This window comes from Rhinatrema bivittatum, chromosome 5 (assembly GCF_901001135.1).
Source record: "Rhinatrema bivittatum chromosome 5, aRhiBiv1.1, whole genome shotgun sequence".
Classification (NCBI taxonomy): Eukaryota; Metazoa; Chordata; class Amphibia; order Gymnophiona; family Rhinatrematidae; genus Rhinatrema; species Rhinatrema bivittatum.
This window is the reverse complement of record NC_042619.1, coordinates 218,138,426-218,160,139: the sequence shown is the minus strand read 5'-3', so window position 1 is coordinate 218,160,139 and position 21,714 is coordinate 218,138,426. Positions and strand designations below refer to the sequence as shown.

Sequence of the window (21,714 nt, the reverse complement as noted above, 5' to 3'; positions counted from 1 at the left end):
GCACAATGGAGACAGATGAAAGCCTGAGAAGGGTTAAAGGAAAGGGGAACAGAGCCAGGATGGGGTAAAAGAGAATAGGAAAGAAAGCAAAATGTTACTTACTTGTAACAGGTGTTCTCACAGGACAGCAGGATGTTAGTCCTCAGATATGGGTGACATCACAGGATGGAGCCCAATCATGGAACTCTTTTGTCAAAGTTTCTAGAACTTTGATTGGCACCTTCTGGGCATGCCCAGGATGGCACTAACCCTGCAGCCAGCAGGGGTCCCCCTTCAGTCTTGTTTGAAAGCTAAAGTAAGTGCCAAAAATAAAAATAAGAAAACGTAACGAACCCAATACCGCAGGGTGGCGGGCGGGTTCCGTGAGGACTAACATCCTGCTGTCCTGTGAGAACACCTTTCTCACAGGTCATGCAGGAATGGTAGTCCTCACATATGGGTGAGTACAAAGCTGAGGATGTCTGAATATGCACCAAATGTACCCAAAGAGGTGCAACAGGCACAACAACTGGGGGTGGAATTTGGTAGAGGGCATCCTGAACCCTAACGGGCAGGCGGAAGGGTGTTGGTACATCAAGTTGCAAAAAGGTTGCGCAAGACAGATTGGCCAAAGATGGAATCTTGTCTTCCAGCCTTGTCTAGACATTAATGGGCTGTAAAGGTATGGAGAGAACTCCAGGTAGCACCCCTACAAATATCAGGAAGCGGCACAGAGCGAAGGTGCGCTACAGAAGTTGCCATGGCCCTGACGGAGTGTGCTTTAACAAGGTCCTGAAGTGGAATGCCTGCTTGCTGATAGCAAAAAGAAATGCAGTCCGCTAGCCAGGAGGAGAGGGTCTGCTTATCCACAGGTTGACCCAATCCGATGTAAGCAAAAGGAAACAAACAATTGAGTTACTTTGCCTGTGGGCAGCTGTACGGTCTAGATAGAATGCTAGAGCCCGTTTGCAGTCGAGAGTAGGCAAAGCCTGCTCTCCTGGATTGGAATGGGGCCTGGGAAAGAAAGTGGGGATGATGGATTGATTACTGTGAAACTCCGATACTACCTTAGGCAAGAACTTAGGGTGAGTGCAGAGTACTGCCCGGTCCTGCAGAAGTTTAGTGTAAGGCGGATAAGTAACTAGGGCCTGTAACTCACTAACTCTGCAAGCAGATGTTTTTGCTAAAAGGAATATCACTTTCCATGTGAGAAAGCAAAGATGACAGGATTGGAGAGGCTCGAAAGGTGGTTTCATGAGCCGACCCAAAACCAGATTGAGGTCCCAAGAAGGGGCCGGAGGATGCAGTGGAGGCTTGAGGTGAAGCAAGCCTTTCAGAAAATGTGTTACAAGGGGTTGTACCGAAATAGGGAACCTTTATGGAAGGCAGCCACCACACTGACATGGATTCTGATGGAGGAAGTTTTTAGACCATGATTCTGACAAGTGCCAGAGATAGTCTAGAAACTTTGTGGTGGAACAGGTAAAGGGATCAAGGGACTGAGAAGACACCATGATTAAACCTGTTCCATTTGTAAAGATAAGATTTTCTCGTGGAAGGCTTCCATGAAGCAATCAGGACACGGGAAACTGGCTCCGAAAGGTTGAGAGGCCTGCAGGATGAACCTTTCAACATTCAGGCCGTCACGGATAAGGCCTGAAGATTGGGGTGGCGAAGGCACCCATTGTTCTGTGTGATCAGAAGCGGGTCCTTCCCCAGGGGATTGTGCCTGCGAATGGAGAAGTCCTGAAGAATCGGAAACCACACTTGATGTGGCCAGTGAGGTGCGATCAGGATCATGCTTCCCCTGTCCTGATGTAGCTTCATGAGAGTCTTCGAGAGAAGTGGAAGTGGAGGGAATGCATAGAGGAGACCGGTGGCCCATGAGAGGGAGAACACATCTCTTGGCTGTGAGTGTTGGCTGCGAGTGAGGGAGCAATAGTTCTCTACTTTGCGGTTTTGAGGTGATGCAAAGAGGTCTATGTGATGGTAACCCCAACTTTGGAATATCGAGTCCGCTACTGTGGGGTTGAGAGACCACTCGTGTGGTCGAAAGGTGCGACTCAGCTTGTCTGCCAACACACTGTCCACTCCCGGCAAGTAGGTGGCCCTGAGGTACATCGAGTGGGAGAGGGCTTCCGCCCATATCTGCGCAGCCTCCTGACACAGGAGGTGGGAGCCTGTTCCTCCTTGTTTGTTGATGTACCACATGGCCACCTGGTTGTCCGTTTGAATCAGGATGACCTGGTTGGAGAGGCGATCCTGAAATACTCAGAGCATATCTGATTGCTCGTAGCTCCAGGAAATTGATCTGGTGTTTGACTTCCTGTGGAGATGAAGACCCTTGAGTTTGTAAATTGGCAACGTGTGCTCCCCAACCGATGTTGGAGGCATCTGCTGTAAGGGTTATTTGAGGGTCTGGAGCTTGAAAAGGCAGGCCTTGAAGGAGACTGGCCTGATTCCTCCACCAGCTAGAGATAGACGAAGTGGGTTGGTTATGTGGACAACAGCTGATAGTGGTTGAGATGACTGAATCCACTGTGACCTTAGAGTCCACTGTAGGATCTTCATGGCGAGACGAGCCATGGGAGGGACGTGTACTGAGGATGCCATGTGTCCTAGCAAGACCAGAACGTGATGTGCAGTGGAGCGCTGTCGAGACTGCAGCTGATGGGCGAGAGAGGAGATAAGAGCTCGTTCGAGGAAGAAATGCCTTTGCCTTGAGGGTGTCCAAGTCTCTTCCTATGAACGACAGGGTTTGTGATGGGACCAAGCTGAACTTTGGATAATTGATGAGAAACTTCCAGAGAGATCAGGATGTGCAAGGTGAGATGTAGGGACGTCAAAAACAGCTTGCTGTGTGGGAGCCCCTGATCAACCAATCGTCGAGATAGGGGTAGACGTGGACCCCTTGAGTTCTGAGGAACGCTGCTGCTACTACTACTACGAGGCACTTGTGAAGACTTGTGGAGGCAGAGGCTAGGCCGAATGGTAGTACTCGATATTGGTAGTGCTTTGGGCCTACGAGAAATCTCAGAAATCTCCGATGAGAGAGTTATTGCGATATGTGTGTAAGCATCCTGGAGGTCTAGAGAGCAGAGCCAGTCTCCCCTTTGTAGAAGGGAGAGGAGGGAACCCAAGGTCACCATCTTGAACTTTTCTCTTTGGAGGAACTTGTTTAAGGCCCAAAGATCTAGTATCTGGCGTACGCCACCTGACTTTTTTGGGATTAGAAAATACCGAGAGTAGAATCCGAGGCCCTGTTGGGAGTAGGGCACTGGTTCTATCGCTCTGGACTGATGGAGGAGGGAAATCTCCTGTTCCAGGAGCGGTGAATGGTCCGATTTTCTCCACGTCAGTCAAGGTGGGGAGTCCGGTGGAATGGCAAGAATGTTAAGATGATAACCTTGAGTTATTATAGTGAGTACCCACTGGTCTGTGGTGACTGAGTGCCAGATGTGGCTGAAGTGGCACAATCTGCCTCCCACTGGTACATGGTTTAGTGGAGTCTGAAAGCTGCTCTCTAGAAAAAAGTAAAAAACCAGATGCTGGACCTGGTTGAGGAGTTGTTTGCGGCTTTTGCCTGTGAGGTTGCCTGGACTAGCCTTTCTGATAAGGCTTAGTAGAGCGACCTTAGGACGGAGGAGGATAAGATTTCCTTTGGCGGTAGAAGGATTTCTTGGGCTCCTTTCTGAATGTTTGCTTAGCAGGATATTCAGAAGGTAGCAGGGAGAGTTGGTGAAGAGTCTCATGGTGATCCTTGAGTTGCGCCACTGTCTTTTGTATTTGCTCACCAAAAAGATTATCTCCAGTGCAAGGCAAATCAGAAAGTCTATCCTGGACCTCAGGCCATAGATTGGACAACTTTAGCCAGGCCCATCCCCTTGCAGAAATGGCTGTTGCTGAGACCCTGGAAGCGGTGTCAAAAACATCATAGGCAGATCTTCTCATGCTTGCCCGCTTCTAAAACCCTTTTGAACTAGGGCATGTAATTGGTCTTGAGACCGTTGAGGTAGGGGACTCAGCAAAGTCCTGTATTTGTTTAAAGAGGACCCTGTTGTACTGGGTCATATAAAGTTGATAAGAGGCGATGCAGGATATAAGCATAGCCCCTTGAAAGATACGACGACCTATAGCATCCAGGAATTTTTGTTCCTTTCCTGGAAGATAGGAATAATGAGGCTTGGCTCTTTGGGCTTTCTTTGGGTGGACTCAACACCACTGAATGGTGGTCCATTTGGGACTTCTGGAAACCAGGAGTTGACTGGACTAGGTATGTAGTGTCAGCTTTCCAATTGACTGGTGCCACAAAACCAGGATGTTCCCAATTCCTTTTGAGAAGATCCAGGACATTGTCGTGGATGGAAATAGATGTTAGTTCTTTAGGAGCATCTAAAAATTGAAGAAGCTCCATCATCTTATGTCTATCATCTTGTTCTGTCTGAAGCTGAAAAGGAACCACTTCAGCCATTTCCTTCACAAAATTAATGAAGGACAAGTCCTCTGTGGAGAGCACTTCCTGCTTTCAGCAGAGAGGGTGGCAATGGCAAGTCCATCTGTATCCTGGGATGAATCATCGGTCCAGGTATCGTAGGGATTATCTCCAGCACCCCCAGGGTCCTTGTAGGGACGAAAAGTTGGTATACCTGAAGGTCCCGGGCGAGGCACTGAAGGTGTCAACCGTGGGCATCGATGGACGGGATGGTGGCAACCGATGGAAACAAAGATGCAATCGGTGAAACCGATGATCTAGGCGTCGGAAGCACTCCCGATGGTGGAAGGAACTGTGTTTCTCCTTTGTCTGCCGATGAAAGAGGAATCGGAGAGGAAGGCACAGAGTCTATTGGAGTCGTCTGATCCCTCGGAGGAAAAGCAGCGATCAGCGCTTCCATTCTCGTGAGTAACGGTGCTAGCTCTACTGGAATGGGATCGGCTACCGGTATCGGCGTCGATGGAACCTTGAGCCTTGCATTGCTTTGCCGATGGCCTCCTGAATTATCTGATCCAGTTCCTCCCGGAAACCTGGAGCATGGAGCCCCGATGCCGGAGGAGGAGGAGGCGGAGGTGTAGCCAAAGGGACCACTGTTGGAGGTGGAATCGCCACTCCTATCACCGGTCCCGGTGAAGGTTGCCTCAGTGACCCTGAACCAGATAGGGACGGTGCCTTTTCTGGACGGGCTTTCTTCGATGGCAGTTCAGACAATGACGACGTTGAGGCCTTGCCTGCGTCGACGGTCTGAGACCTGCCATGTCGATGCTTTTCTTGACGTCACCGCTGTCCTTTTCATGAGGGGGAACAGAGGGTGTCGATGGCCATGGAGTCATCTATGCTGATTCGGACACCGGCCAGTGCCCGATGATGGTGCAACGTAGACTGTGTCTGTTCAGACTACGTCGATGCTATGGACGGCGTCGGGGTTTTTGAGCGAAAGAGAAGTTCCATTTTCTCCATTCTAGCCTTGCGACCTTTAGGTGTCATAAGGGCACATTTGGTGCAAGTAAGGACATCATGCTCTCTACCCAGACACATTACACATACCCGGGGTGAAGGTCAGTAATGAACATTGTACGGGTGCAGTCCGGGTATCGACGGAACCCTGACACCATGGCCTGTGAAACAATGTATCTGCGATGCGGTCGACGGCCAGTAGGCCAAACTAGACTGGAATAGACCAGAATCGGGTAAAAAAAACTTACCGGACCACACCGTGGACGTAAAAAATGAAAGCGGGGGACCCTGTGGGGTAGAAAGTTGTATAGTAATTCCGTGAGGAAAATTCCTGTCAGGAATCTCTGTGGGAGCTTCTTAAGCCGCATGGATTACTGCTGCGCGGAAAAGAGAAGACTGAAGGGGGGACCCCTGCTGGTTGCAGGGTTAGTGCCATCCTGGGCATGCCCAGTAGGTGCCAGTCAAAGTTCTAGAAACTTTGACAAAAGTGTTTCCATGATTGGGCTCCATCCTGTGATGTCACCCATATGTGAGGACTACCATCCTGCTTGACCTGTGAGAAAATGACTAAATGGGATAGACTGGAAAAGGAGGGCTAGGATGGGGTAATGGAAGAATAAGATAGAAGTTACACAGGTGAAAGGTTAAAAAAATGCAATAGAGAGGAAGGAGTGGAATGGAAGGGAAACAATGTCAGGAGAGGGGGAGCTGGAAAAAGGAGAAGAGTCAAAGAGATAAGTATAATGGAAAGAAAAAACAGGGAAAGGAGTCAGAAAAGCCAGAACATGAAAGTAGAGGTCATGGTGAAAAAAGGTAAAGTTTAAAAAAAATATCTTATATTCAAATTATCTGATTATGTGATTATCAGCATTAGTCTATTCTTTTTAGCTCTGTGTGCTCTCATTTGGGGTGAGAATGTTGTGCACACTAACTTTTGCTGCTGTTCTTTGTTTCCACCCCACCCCAACCATGTCTCCCTTGAGTTATCTGCATCATGGAGATCTGGGAGGTAGAAGATGTAGAAGAGATATAGAAGAGCCTATTGTGCCAGGGGTGGGGGTGGAGGGTGAGAAATGTTGGAAATGTAGGTGTATATGAGAAAGGAGGCTGTGTGTTTAGAAGTGTATGAGTGGTGAAAGGAAAATTGGGTTTTACCTGTTAATTTTTGTTCCTGGAGTCCTACAGATCAGTCCAGATGCATGGGTTCCCCCCAGCAGCAGATGGAGACAGAGAAGAAAAGTATTTACTGTACCCAAGCAAAGATACGACTGAACCATAAACAACCACCCCAATTCAAATCTAGCAGGGAGAAGGTAAGCCCTTAAAAGCAGAGTCCCTTAGACTATTAAAGGAGATTGAAAAATCCCAATCAAAAGCAACTTCTTCTTAATAATCATACACACTTTCCAGATAGGGAGGGGCTCTGTGAGTTTCCAGGAATGAAAATTAGCAGGTAAGAACCAATTTTCCTTATTGCTCCCCAGATCAGTCAGATTGCATGGGATGTACCCATGTTCCACTAAACTGGGTGGGAACCTGAAAGACCCACATGCAGCACACACTCTCCAAAACCAGTCACTTCCGGTGCCCAAATATCCAGCCGGATATTCACCATTCAACAGATCTCCTGCAAGGAAACCAACTGACATTCAGCCCATAGACCCACTGGAAATTAGCACTGGATCCACTGGAATTAGCATATAGGGAAAAATAACCCATGCTTTAGTTACACAATGTTAGGTTCCATATTAGGTGCTACAACCCAAGAAAGAGATCTAGGCGTCATAGTGGGTAACACATTGAAATCGTCGGTTCAGTGTGCTGCGGAAGTCAAAAAAGCAAACAGAATGTTGGGAATTATTAGAAAGGGAATGGTGAATAAAATGGAAAATGTCATAATGCCTCTGTATCACTCCATGGTGAGACCGCACCTTAAATACTGTGTACAATTCTGGTCGCCGCATCTCAAAAAAGATATATAATTGCGATGGAGAAGGTACAGAGAAGGGCTACCAAAATGATAAGGGGAATGGAACAGCTCTCCTATGATGAAAGACTAAAGAGGTTAGGACTTTTCAGCTTGGAGAAGAGATGGCTGAGGGGGGGATATGATAGAGGTGTTTAAAATCATGAGAGGTCTAGAACGGGTAGATGTGAATCGGTTAGTATAACTCTTCGGATAATAGAAAAGACTAGGGGGCACTCCATGAAGTTAGCATGTGGCACATTTAAAACTAATCGAAGAAAGTTCTTCTTCTCTCAACGCACAAATTAAACTCTGGAATTTGTTGCCAAGAGGATGTGGTTAGTGCAATTAGTATAGCGGTGTTTAAAAAAGGATTGGATAAGTTCTTGGAGGAAAAGTCCATTACCTGCTATTAATTAAGCTGACTTAGAAAATAGCCACTGCTATTACTAGCAACGTAACATGGAATAGACTTAGTTTTTTGGGTACTTGCCAGGTTCTTATGGCCTGGATTGGCCACTGTTGGAAACAGGATGCTGGGTTTCATGGACCCTTGTCTGACCCAGTATGGCATGTTCTTATGTTCTACAAATATAAAGCAGACATAATGATCTCCTTTAGCCATTGCACAATGGTTGCTTAGAAGCTTTGCTCCTTTTACTTTCTCCTCCAAAAGAAAGAACAGGTGATCTGACTTTCGAAAACTGTTGGTGACCTTCAAATAGCGCAAAAGAACTCGACACACATCCAATAAGTGAAGCTCCTTCACATGCAGAGAAGAAGAGTCCAAATCTCGAAAGGCAGACAGCTCCACTGTCTGACTTAAGTGAAACAGATAACACCTTTAGTTAAAAAAAAAAAAAAAAAAAGAGAAGGCACTGTGTGTAAAGATACCCCGTCCTCCGAAATCTTACAAAAGGGGTCCCTACAAGACAATGATGAAGTTCCTAAATGCACCTGGCCAAACAAATTGCAACCAAGACCACCACTTTCAACATACGTCCCTCAGCGATGCTTTCTTAAATGGTTCAAAAGGAGGACCACAGAGGACTCACAAAACCACATTAAGGTTTCAAAAGGGAAACACTCGCCTCACTGGAGGTTGCAAATGCTACACTTTAAAAAAAACCAAACGTACTACATCCAGATACGAAGCCAGGGATAACCCTTGCATTTTCCCTCTAAAACAGTCCACAGAGAATTGAATGTGAGTCACTTCTTCAGTCCCCCCTGCAAAAAGACAAGAATGTGAGAAACCGATGCACGAAGAAGAGCAGTTCCTTTCTCAAGGCACCACTTCTCAAACACTTTCCACACCCTCACTTCCTCTGAATATTCTTTCAATCTCAAGCGATTCCTTTCAAAAGCAAGCCACTTGTTCCAAGAAAACTGTCCCTTGATGAAACAACCTGGGAAGATACTCAAGCCATAGAAGACCATCCACTGCCAGATTTATCAAATCTGTGAACCATGGCCATCGCAGCCACTCCAGAGCTGCAAGGATCACTGTCCCTGGATGAGTTTTGATACACCTTAGAACCTTTATTAGAAACCAAGGAGGAAACATGTACAATAGGAGTCCACAAGACCGCAGGTGAACGAGCGCATCTATTCCTTCTGCTCCGATCTCCCGCCTGTGACTGAAATAGCTGCATGCTTTGGTAGTCTACCTCAATGCCATCAAGTCTAGCTGGGGAATGCTCCACCTGAAGCAAATGAGAGCCACTGCTTCATCCATGAGCTCCCATTCTCTTGGGTCTAGCACCTGTCTGCTCAGAAAATCCACTTGTTGTCCACCCTGGCTACATGTGATGCTGCCAGAGCTACCAGGTGCTGCTCTGCCCAGCAAAATAGCTCCTGGGCCTCCAAAGATACCATTATACGCTTGACCCCTCCTTGGCAGTTAAGATAAGCCACCATCATTGCATTGTCAGATAGGAATCTCATACTCAATTGTGCAATTGTGGGGGGAAAAAAAACAAAGCAACACCTTTCTGATTGCTCCTGTTTCCAAACAATTGACAGATCACAAAATCTTCTCCACCGACCAACAACCCTGCACCATTAACCCCTGAGAAATGACCCTCCAGCCTGTCAAAGTAGCATCGGTAGTCACTACCACCCAATTCGGGATTTCCAATACCATGCCCAGCTCCAAATTGGCCAGACAAAGCCACCAGAGATTGGACCTGGATTTTCCCTGCAATGGTAGTTGAAGCTGAAAATCCTCCGACTGAGGATTCCAGTGGGACAACAGAGCCCTCTGAAGAGGCAGCATATGAGCAAATACCCAGGGAACAAGATAAGAGAGTAGCTGCCACAGAACTCAGGTCCTGAAAATAATTGCAGACTCTGGGAATTGGAAGCCACAACAATCTTGTACTTGCACCTGCAATTTCAACATCCTCTCCCATATGAGAAACATCTTGCCTAGAATGATATTGAAGCATGCTCCAAGGTACTCTAGCGACTGGGTCGGAACCAAGCTGTTCTTTGCCAGATTCACTATCCAGCCCACAGCCTGTAACCTCTGCATGACTCAGTGAACAGAGCACTGACAGAGCTCCTTCGACTTTGCCTGAACGAACAAATAGTCTAGATACGGATGCACCAGGAAACCCTTGCTCCGAAGAGCGGCTGTCACCACTATTATCACATTGGTGAAAGTATGATGCGCTGTCGCTAGAGCAAACAGTATTGCGCAGAATTGAAAATACCAGAACCTGAATGTAATCCGCTTTGAAGTGCCAAAAAGCAGAATATAAATCAAATAAATATTGCTCTCCCAACACTGCAAAGTGCAGGAATTTCTAATGTTATGCCCATTTGGGGATATGTAGATACGCCTCTGAGAAATCAAGAGAAGCCAGGAACTTCCCTTTGTGGACCACTACAATAATTGAGTGCAGGGTCTCCATCCGGAAACATGGAACCCGAAGGGCCAAATTCACCTTCTTTGAATCCAGAATGGGTTGACAGTTACCTTCTCTTCAGAACCACAAAAAAGAAGGAATACCTTCCTTGGCCCCACTCCCCTGGAGTACTGGAACAATCGCTTCCAGGTTTCTCAGACGATCCAGCATAGACCGAACCGCCTCTCACCTGGCATTGGAGGTGCAAGAGGAGACTATGTAGGCTTTGCACACTGGATGAGCAAATTCTAAAGCGTTGCTCTTTTATGATTGTCAGGATCCATTGGTCTGTTATTATCTTGGTCCACTCTTTGTAAAAGAGGGCTAACCATCCCCAATGACCACTGAAGAGTGGACTAGCCGTGTTTCACTGTGCACTTTTACCTCCTCTGGCCACTAGACCAGAGTTTTCCCGGATGAGCTTATGTGATCCTCGAAAGAACTGCATCTTTCCAGACTCCTGTCTCTGTGAGGAGAGGCCACTATCTGGGCCATACTTCCTCACTTCTCTGTACTTTTATCTGCCAGGGAAGTTCTTCTTGGTTCCTTTGGGCTTATCTTTGGGCAGTTTATGCCCCTTTGACTCACCTAAGTGCCTCACCAGCTGTTCCAGGTCTTCACCAAACAAAAGTTTGCCTTTGAAGGGAAGATTATACAGCTGCAACTTGGACCAATCAACCGACCAATTGCATAAGCACAAAACTCTCCTAGTCAAAACTGCCAAAATCATATTTCAGGTTAATATCAGCGGCAAGTCATACAAAGCATCAGCAATATAGGCTGCCCAGCCTCTAAATGCTCTGCCTGCTTGGCCTGGAGAAAGAGTTCTGCCCCTTTAATCTGGAGTTGCTGAACTCATTGCAAACAAGCTCATGCCATGAAGCTAATGCCGCCCGAATGCTCAATGCAGAGACTTCGAACCACAATTAACATGGTAGACTTCTTAGTCCATGATGAGACCAAATCATCTACCTCAGGTAGTTTCAAGAGCTCTAATGCATCCTTCAGCAGCAGGTAAAGCTTCACTATAACTCTACCAACCTTCACATCAGCCTCAGGAGTATTCTACTAACTAATAACCAGCTTTTTAATGGGCTAATGGAAGGGAAAGGCTTTCTCTGGACACAAATTCTTCCATAAGGGGATCCACCCCCTCATGTTCTGACTCTTCCTGAACTTCTTTAATCCCAAGCTCTTCAAACATAGGGAAGAAGAAGAAACAATTCCTTCTTTTGGAAGAGCCAGACCACCTTTGGATTGTTTCCTTCTGCCATAGGGATCTCCCCCTTTCCTAAAAGATCACTGTCCTCCCTCTTCTTCATCAGTGTAGGTTCCAACGAGAGACCCCCCTCACTTCTTAAGCCGTCCAAGTCCTTCGATGCACCATCAGCCCAACTCTTATGATGTGGAATACTCAGAGGCCCTCCAGACCCCCCCCTCCAGGAGGATACTTTTCATCCCTTGCTTCAACACGGGAAACATATTGAGCAGGGGCGTTTTCCCTGACGTCCTTTTCTTGGCTAAAAAGACTGAGTATATTAAAAGCACAAATTTTGAGGAAAAAGCTTCCCAGAGTCAGAATCTGTCTCAGAAGAATCCCTGGCTTCCAACTCCTCCTTGGCACTCTCAAAGCCCTCAACAGTATGGGATAATGGAGGAGAAGTAGGCCCCTTCCCCAAATTCCCCTGCATCGCAGGAACAGTCTCCAAAATGGCAGTGGTTCCTGAGCTGCATGGAAGAGCAACCTTGCTTGCCTCAGCTGAATAGAACAATTTCCAGCCCTCAGAAGCTGTGCTGGCCAAACCGGAGCTGCCCTCCCCATCTTTAGCACACCTATCGCAAAGCTCAGACACACTTGGATGCGATCGCTTTATCTTCACAAGTCAAGCAGCGCTTCCCATGCTCCACAGTGACTGCCATGATAGGGACTGAGCTGCACATATTCCCTCTAGGAGGACTCTCCAAAAGCACAGCCAGACAGCCCCGCTATAATATACAGCTGATCCCCAGCCTCCCCTGCTGTTAACTTACTCTTTCAGTTCACTGCTCTCCCAAGCCAAGCTGACCTGTCTCCCACGTGTGCCTTTTTTTTTTTTTAAAGTTAGTTCTCAAAACAGAAGAAGTAAAATTAAAGGCAAGAATACTTCACTGCTCAGCATCTTCTCTTTGCTTTGAATGAGAGAGTGAGTGAGAGCCACATAGGGAAAAGGAGGAAGCCAGACCACTGGATATCAATTTCCACACAGCCTCCGGACAGAAACAAAAATAGTCACCAACCCCCTTGCTCACCCTACTTTACTAGGGGGATGGCTCTTCATGAAACCTAACATCCTGGAGGCAACTTTATTTCTATTTTCTCTCTCTCTTTTTTTTTTTTTTTTAATTCAAAAACTCCAGACTGCAGGTTTCACACCTCTACCATCTGCTGGCGACAGAGAAATACTGAGGGACTGCACACTGGCTTAAATAATACAGTTTCAGTAAAGCTTTTCTTCTCTGTCTCCATCTGCTGGTAGGGAAGAAAAGCCCATGTGTCTGGACTGATCTGGGAGATAAAAAAGATGGCTATGTATTTGGGGAGAGTGTAAGGAGGTGGGTGTGTATATGTATTAGAGAGGATTTAGTTGTGATAGAGAACAAAATTGCATGTGAGCCTATGGTTGATGTGTTTGACAGCATGATTAAAACAATAACATTTTATAAAACAAATCATACTGGGGGGAGGGGGGTGCTTGGAGCCCAAGTGATGAAAGGACAAAGGATCAACAAATAACTGAGGGTTTCCTCCCTTCTTTCAGACCATCCTCAGGTTTGGTGGGGGTATCCATGTACAGACCATAGAAAAGCTAACCACCCCACTTTCTCTCAGGTTTGTTTGTTTGTCAGTGTAGCCATTTTACCTGTATTGTGTTTTTGCTGTTTTGATACTGCTTTGGGCATCCATTTGTGGTTTGGTAAGCAGTATAGAAATATTTTAAATAAAATATATAATATTTAAAATGACTTATTAAAATATTCAGACATCCAGCCACTGCAACAGAAGAGATCAGAAATGAATGTGAAGTTTTATAAACAGGCATCTGCCAACACAGACCCTTCTTACTGTGTGATTCACTTCCTGAAAGAATTATCCTTGTCTTTGCATTCCATTGCTATAGTTTAGCACTGGAGAAGAGACACTACAAATTTTATACACATACTTAAAAAGGCACAAAAAAGGTGCTCTCCCCTTCACCCACTTTCTTTTTATAACTTATTGCCTCCCTGAAGATTATTGTTCCCTTTCTGATCTGGGATAAAGTATCTGAGAGTCTACGGGTCTAGTTGCAAGGTCAGGAAGGGCCTTATCCGCTAAGGGCAGACTCCACATTCTGTGCCTATGGGTGAAAAAAAACTTAGCAAATTGGGCCCACGATGACAAAACATCCAAACCACTACCTATGAGGCACATATTTTAGTAAGAGCAAGGGAAGCAGGGAAAGCCCATGCTGCAATATTGAAGGGAAAGAAACTAACACTAAAAATATTTTGCTTTGTAATAGTTAGGCATCACCTATTTCCAAGGCTCCTGCTGCTCCAGGGTTGCAGTTCAAATTAGCTGGCTTGGAATCTAGATGGTTCATACTAGGTAACCTGGGAGGGACAGTATTACTGGTTGGTAAAGAAGCATTTAGGATGTTAGTTTCCAAAGGAGGTAGTGTTCGTGTCAATCGATGGAGCTGTTCAGGTGATATTTCCTGCAAGAAGAGAAAGAATCAGTATCATTTGCAAAAGAAATGACATGCCAACATTTGAGACCAAAAATGTTACAACATATATAACTCAATTAGTCACACAATATTAAAATGTCCTCCCCAGGACATGCAATTATACTAATAGTACCCATAAATTTAAGTTTAAACCTTCTGAGAAGCCAAAGGCATTTAGCAGGAAATCCAATATTAAATAAATCTATACCTTGTAATATTTATATTTATCTCTTTACTAATTTGAAAAAGTAGTTCCTAAATTTTATTTGCTCAAGTTCTTTAGTAAAGGCATGAGCAAGGTCCACAATCTTGAGTAAAGTCCTTCCTGTTACCTTTTTCAAACTTCTGCATTATTTAATGAGGCAGACTGACCTGATTTAGACTGTGAATTGTTTTGGTATTATAGTGATTATACCACCAAAGTTAAGTTTAGAACTGGAGCCGTGGGAAGAAGCTTCTCCATTCAAGCACTTCAGATCAAACTTCTACACGGAACTTCACTAGTCATCTTGTACTTGGATAACATTATAGACACACATCCATGCAAGCAAATCATGTTAGATAGAAGTTCAAACCTATTGTACAACAAAGGACCTGGGTCAAAGAACAAAATTCTGGGGTGGGAAAAAAAAAAAAAAAAAGCTCATTTGCAGTTGTGTGGACTGCAGGCTCAGAAATTTACCCTCTCTCTCCGTCTATGCCGTGCTGATAGCGATCTGTGTAAGGAAGTCACTGCTGAAGTATTACTAGCAAATTCATTGCAATTATCTTTCAAGTTATCTTCAAAATCTTCTACTCCTTTCAACCTTGGTATGGCAAAGACTAGCATGTGACAGCCACCGCAGGCAACCTACAGTAAAACAAGCAATCTATAAGCTTGCATTTAATAACATGGGCAAGGCAAACAAACAGGAGAAAGATTGTGAATTCCATTGAAAAGGTTTAGAGATACTGAAGTTATGAATAACTGCCCCTAGGTTGGCAAAAGAATAAGGCACAGTTTCTGTATTACATGAGGACAGAATAAGTCACTCCTGACCACCCTAATACAATACTGTCTGAGTCAAAATTATTTATATTCTGCCTTTTAGACACTTCGAAGTGTATTACATTCAGGTCCTGTTGGTATTTCCCTAGCCCCCAGAGGGCTTACAACCTAAGGGCCTTATTTACCAAGCTTTTCTCTCCTCCATAGCCACAGAATGGGGGGAAAAAATCTTAATAAACGAGGCCTTAAGTTTGTACCCGAGGCAACGGAGGATAAAGTAATTTGCCCAACATCACAATAAGCATCAATGGAATTTAAACCCTGGATTCCTTGGTTCACGGCCTGCTGCTCTAACCACTAGGCCACCCCTCCACACACCAACCAGGAAGAGGTGTGCCAAACATGGGAACTTGCATAGTACAAAAAAAAAAAAATGGATCCTACTAAAGCACTCCAGAGTTCACTTTTTCCTTGCATAAGGAAAGCCTGCTTTGGGGGTTTTGTGCATTGGGACACTTTCTACAGAGAGATGACATTCAGTAGACCATCAGCGAAGTCTAGGAGGTCAACACAATTCCTACAGCCTTAAAGCTCAAGAAGTTCAGCCTAAGTCTAAACTGTTTTGAGGTCCATGTTCAGACACAGTGCGGCTAGCAAAGTTAGCCGCCTAGGTGACTAGAATTTAGCCGGTTATGTATCCAAAGATTAATTTAGCTGGCTAACTTCTGAGTTACAATCAATCTAATAGAACCCTACCATTCTATCACTGCAATATTAAATCAAAATGTATTTTAAACACAATTTCATGAGATGTTTTTGTTTTAAACTCATCAGCAATCTCTGGCTCTAATATACTTTAAAGTTTGGAAAAAATCTTTAGCATATCTGTGAAAAAAAATTTTTGGGGGGTAGGTTGGAGGTTTCATATGTTTGAATAGTGCACCGGCACTGTAATGCATGTATAATCAACTTCCAACCACCTCCGTGTTTTTGACACAATGATGAAGATTAACATCCCCGGAAGAAGGAAGGTTTGTTTGAAACATGTACATGTCGGGATTATTTACAACTATCTGGGATTTGTAGTAGGGTTCATTTTCTATATTTAAAGGTGTGGAAAAAGAAGAAAAAAGTATATATCAAAAAGTGGTTGTCACTTGTTTTGGGAAAAAAATTCAGGACTTTAGCATATCAAGAAAATTTAAGAAAAACACAGAGGTGGTTGGAGGTTAATGATTATACATGCATTACATGTAAGGTAAGGAAGGATGGATGGAGTAAAGTCTGAATGGCCCCCTCTACCAGAGGACTGGGGCACTGTCTGTGCTGTTTCTGCTCTATGGATAAATTGAGAACTTTTGTTTTAATGGCAGTGAATCCAGCACCTTCCAAAGGCATCAGTCACCAGAAATTTGTATAAAAAAACCTATTCACAGTATATTTAAAGTAGATTTTAGGTCCTCATACTTTCACATCTTATCTAGTCTGATACATAACTTACCTCTCTTACCCTTTCTTTTAGGAAAAGTGAGCCTACAAATGCTTTAACAGAAACATTTTTATATCTGTTTATTGAAAAAACACTTTCTTAAACTTTTTATTGTTTTGTAAAATGTTTATATTAAACACTTTACTGATGGAGAATGCCAGTCTTTCTATGGCATTTCAAATGTACTAGAACTGCATTGAAATATTTGGACTGACTGTGGCAGTGCTGAAACAAAAGTGTTTGGTGGCAAAAAAATAATCAAGAAAATTCATAACATCAGTCAGAAAGCATTTGAGACAGGCAACAGAGTTTGCAAATAAAACAAAATCCAAGAAAAATACTTTACCAAATGGACTGTAAACTTCACAAAATTAGAACATAAGGTAGGTGTGAACTGATTGGTGAAAATCTCCTCTCCTAGTCCTAACTTGCCATGTCGTCCATCTCCAAACGTATACAGCAGGCCATTGCCTAACAATTAAAGAGAAGTTACTTGTCTAAACCAGTACAGTATCTGTAAGCAAAGATCAAGAGAAGAAGAGTAATCACAATAAGATGTGAAGACAATATACTTACACAATTCTAAATATGCTTTATAGATAGGGTCCTTCGTTTTCAGTTTAAACTGATTTTCACCCATAAATCCCAGATTTTTCCAAACGTCAATCTGTTTGAACAGATTTTCACTCTAATTTTAGGCTGATTAAAGAGCAGCTCCACAGCTGCAGAGGTAGTGTCTCAAGGCCTCCCAGCAACTGCTGGAAGCCATTGCAGGTCGAAGCACCTGCAGAATTTCAAGTCCTTCTCTCCCACTTCCCTGCAAAAGCACTGGCCCTCCAATGCTGCTGATGTATTTCAAGTTCCGCCTTCCCCTCCCCCAAGTTAGCAAAAATGCATGCTGCTTGGTGTAACCAATGCAGCATTTGAAACGGGCCATGCCCACCAGAAGCACTTTCTGGCAGGCTTCCTGGCCCTGCACAAAAGCAGAATTGCAATGTTGCAGAGCAAGTAACCTCAATAAGAATGCTGCTGAAGGAGAGAGGAGAAGCCAGGAGCCACCATTAGTAAGGATGAATGCCACTGCAATGGGGAGGAGGTGGGGAAGAGGGAGATTCTCAGGGATGTAGGGAGAGATAAGGATGCTGCTGAGTGGGAGAATCTGCTTAATATTGTTTTATTGTCCTGGCTTCTGCCACCACAATAAACTCTGATAATTACCCAGAAAAATAATGAGTCATTTTTCCACTGGTTTTCTCCTGTTTTTTGTTCTTGACATAATAAACCCTGGTAAATTCCCTGGAAAAATTTAAAAAAATAAAAACCAAAAATGAAGGTCCCTATTTATAGATGATGAACTTGTTGCAATATCTACAACTTTCCATATGCTATTTTTTTACCCAAAGCTTTATTGAAAATACACCACACAGAATCTTCATAAGCTTTTGTCAAGATTGATTCAGAGTGACAATCCAAAAAAACTTTCCGTAGTGAAATGAGTTTTATGTGACATTGCAATTCCCTACTCTGTGAGAACTATGTTCCCTTGTAAATTCCTATGCTGCTTTGTGGATGCTACCTTGACAAGGGAGACATTCTGCAGTGTTTTGCAAACTCTGGCAGCTGAAGTTTCTCTTGTGATATAGCCAGGCCTGAAGGGGTTAACCAGGCTGCACAAACTCAAAATGAAGCTTGGAATGCCCATTCCTGCAGAAAGATCTAACATTGTTCTAATGAGCGGTTGATATCATAAAGTATTACTGATTACAGAGTCAGTGCTGTGCTATGACTAGTTCCACATAAACAGCACTCCAGAGAAATGGCTACAGATTTTCTAGAAATCTATAGTTTTGGCTGGGAGTATTTATTTTATTTATATTCCGCTTTTCACTACAGGAAAGCGGACCTGTAGTCACATTCTCTCCAAGCTCCACACAGCCTCAAGTTTAATATTTTGTAATTTTCAGTTTACCCACTCCTTTCTGGACACAAAGCCCACATATGCATGCATTACAAGGAGCCTAGTCATATACATACATGACAGACTGTCACCAAACTTCCCTGGGTGTTAGTTCATTTTCCATTTGTTGTTTGCAAGTTGAATCTTTTGGTGTTCCTTTATCTTAATAAACTCTAGTTTATTAGCTCTGTGGCTGATCAGTACAGAAGTAAATCGCTAGGTGATCCCAATATTTTTTTTGTGTTTGGTATTTATATTATTTAAAATATTTCTATGCCACATTATCTTAGGTCTTAAGCAGCTTACAAAATTCCATTTATAGAATACAAATAAAAACAAAATTTATATGTATAAAATATAATAATACAAACCCAGGTAACATACTATAAAAAAAAACCAAAAAAAAAAACCCATAAGCAGCTGCCTTCTAATTGCTCGATACTCAAATTATTTAGTTATTTAAGGTTTTTATATACTGGAATTCATGATAAATCACATCATGCTGGTTTACAGTTAAACAGGGGTGTAAATACATTAAAAACTAAAAACAAGTGTAAGGAAATTGCAGTTACAAATAACAAGGGAGATCGAACTGGGAGAGAAAGGGAAATACAGAAGTAGATAACGTCGAACTAGTGGCGTAGAGAAATAATGAATTGGATTAACATCTAGAGGTGTACTTTACAAGGGCCGTAGTGAGTTAGTTGTGGAGGTTGATGAGGCAGCAATTAGGGGTGGTCCGGAAAAGCTTGTTTGAATAACCAGTTCTTAAGTCTTTTTCGGAATTTCGGAAGGCAGGATTCCTGTTGGAGATTTGGAGGGATGGAATTCCAGAGTGCTGGTCCAGCAGTTGAGAAGGCCCGTTCTCTTAAAGTTATGTATCGAGTGGATTTGATATGAGGTACTTGGAGGGATCCTCTGTATGCTTCTCTGGTGGGTCTTGTGGAGTGATGATGGCTGAGCGGGAATTGTAAGTCAAGTGTTGTAAAGTGGTGGATGGATTTATATGATGATTATGATGGATTTGAAGATGATTCGGAAGTGTATGGGGAGCCAGTGTAGGTGTTTTAGAATAGGTGATATGTGGTCTCTTCTCCTGGTGTTGGTGAGAATTCTTGCTGCTGCATTCTGGACCATCTGTAGAGGTTTGGTGTACGATGATGGTAGGCCTAGTAGGATGGCGTTGCAATAATCAATCTTTGAGAAGATTAAAGCTTGTAGTATTGTTCTGTAATCATTGGAGTGGAATAGAGGTTTTATCCTTTTCAGAACTTGGAGTTTGTAAAAACAGTCCCTGGTTGTACGGTTGACAATTACATTAACAGTATCCCACACACATTGTTTCCTAACCTAGTTTAAACACTTCTGTAAACAAAAAAGCTTTTACATGCTTCTTAAACGTTTTAAGAAGAATTTCCTTTCACAGCATCTCATGGAGTCTGTTTCACAAAATAGGGCTCGCCACAGCAAACAGCCTCTCTCAAGACTCCGTTAATCTGACTGCACAGGGAGTAGACATTTCCAAAAAAACATTTACCAGCTGAACAGACAGTTCTTGAAAGTCTATTAATGTTTAACTTAATGTTTATAAACCATCATAATAAAAACATGCCATACTGGGTCAGACCAAGGGTCCATCAAGCCCAGCATCCTGTTTTCAACAGTGGCCAATCCAGGCCATAAGAACCTGGCAAGTACCCAAAAACTAAGTCTATTCCATGTTACTGTTGCTAGTAATAGCAGTGGCTATTTTCTAAGTCAACTTAATAGCAGGTAATGGACTTCTCCTCCAAGAACTTATCCAATCCTTTTTTAAACACAGCTATACTAACTGCATTAACCACATACTCTGGCAACAAATTCCAGAGTTTAATTGTGCGTTGAGCGAAAAAGAACTTTATCTGATTAGTTTTAAATGTGCCCCATGCTAACTTCATGGAGTGCCCCCTAGTCTTTCTATTATCTGAAAGAGTAAATAACCGATTCACATCTACCCATTCTAGACCTCTCATGATTTTAAACACCTCTATCATATCCCCCCTCAGTCGTCTCTTCTCCAAGCTGAAAAGTCCTAACCTCTTTAGTATTTCCTCATAGGGGAGCTGTTCCATTCCCCTTATCATATAATGATCTTATACTGCACCCTCCATTCAACAGGTAACCAGCACACTACATAAAGAATAGGAGAAATATGGTTAAAATGTGACATCCCTATAAGAATTAGGCCGCAGAGTTTTGAGTATTTGTAATGCCTTTAGCACGGATTGTGAAAGACCAAGATAAATAAATAGTTATAATAACCCAAGCTGGATATAACCAAAGCTTATAAAACCATCTAAAATCCTTGGCCTTCAGATAAGACTTAAGCTTCTGTAATATCCGTAACTTTAAAAATGACCTTAGTACAACCATCTTTACCTGTGCTTTAAAGGAGAGCTCTGAATCAGTAGTTAACCAGCTCTTCACTGCATTCAAAAATTGCGATGACTCCAATCGCAGTATTAACATCAGTAGTAATTGGAAAGAAAAACTGAATATCATCTGCATAATGAAGACCTAAATCAGTTAAATTACAGATAATCCTTAAATTACTGTTAAACAAAGTAGCAGCTAATGATTACCCTTGTTACACCCCCAAGTGAAGAGGGTACCAACCAAAGGTTAGTGATCCATAATTTACTTGTTGCATCCACTCTGTTAAAAGCAAAACCATGCAAGAGCAATACCCGCCAACCTAATTTGAGCCAAACGTGAAATCAGGATATTAGGATCAACAGTGTCAAATGCTGCTGATACATCAAGAAGCATCAGAATGAAATCAGTTCCAGAATCAAATCCTCATTAAAACAGATCCAAGCTGGATTTCGTCAAGACTCAGCACTGCATTTCAATTTATTTATTTATTTATTTTTAGATTTTTATATACCGGTGTTCCTGTATTAAAATACAGATCACATCGGTTTACATTGAAACATAAAAATTACGCCAAGAGGCGGTACATATAACAAGGTTATAGAACTTGGAAAACATGGAAAACAGGTTCGAAAAATAACATTGAGAAAATTGTATAGTCTCTTTGAGAAACCAAATCATAAAATAAGGCGTAATTGTCTAAGATAAATGTGATCTGCAGAAGGGATTGCGATGGTGAGAAAATCTTGATAGCTGGAGGTAAAAAATAATCAAAGTTCTGGAAAAGCTTGGCTAAAGAGCCAGGTTTTAATT

The 21,714-nt window shown here is 43.3% G+C and overlaps 1 protein-coding gene across 4 annotated transcripts in view; it reads right to left on the bottom strand.

The window, feature by feature from the left end:
• Window positions 1-21,714, bottom strand: part of RPGR (retinitis pigmentosa GTPase regulator) — a 266,732-nt gene that overhangs the window by 146,509 nt on the left and 98,509 nt on the right. For all 4 annotated transcript variants that reach the window (XR_003856998.1, XM_029603193.1, XM_029603196.1 and 1 more), the window contains 3 exons: window positions 16,879-17,003; window positions 14,738-14,905; window positions 13,860-14,043 (listed from right to left, as the gene is read on the bottom strand). Coding sequence is in view for 3 of the 4 variants with exons in the window: in XM_029603193.1 (XP_029459053.1) it covers window positions 13,860-14,043; window positions 14,738-14,905; window positions 16,879-17,003 (477 nt within the window). In the remaining variant the exon portion in view is untranslated. The remainder of the gene's footprint in view (window positions 1-13,859; window positions 14,044-14,737; window positions 14,906-16,878; window positions 17,004-21,714) is intronic.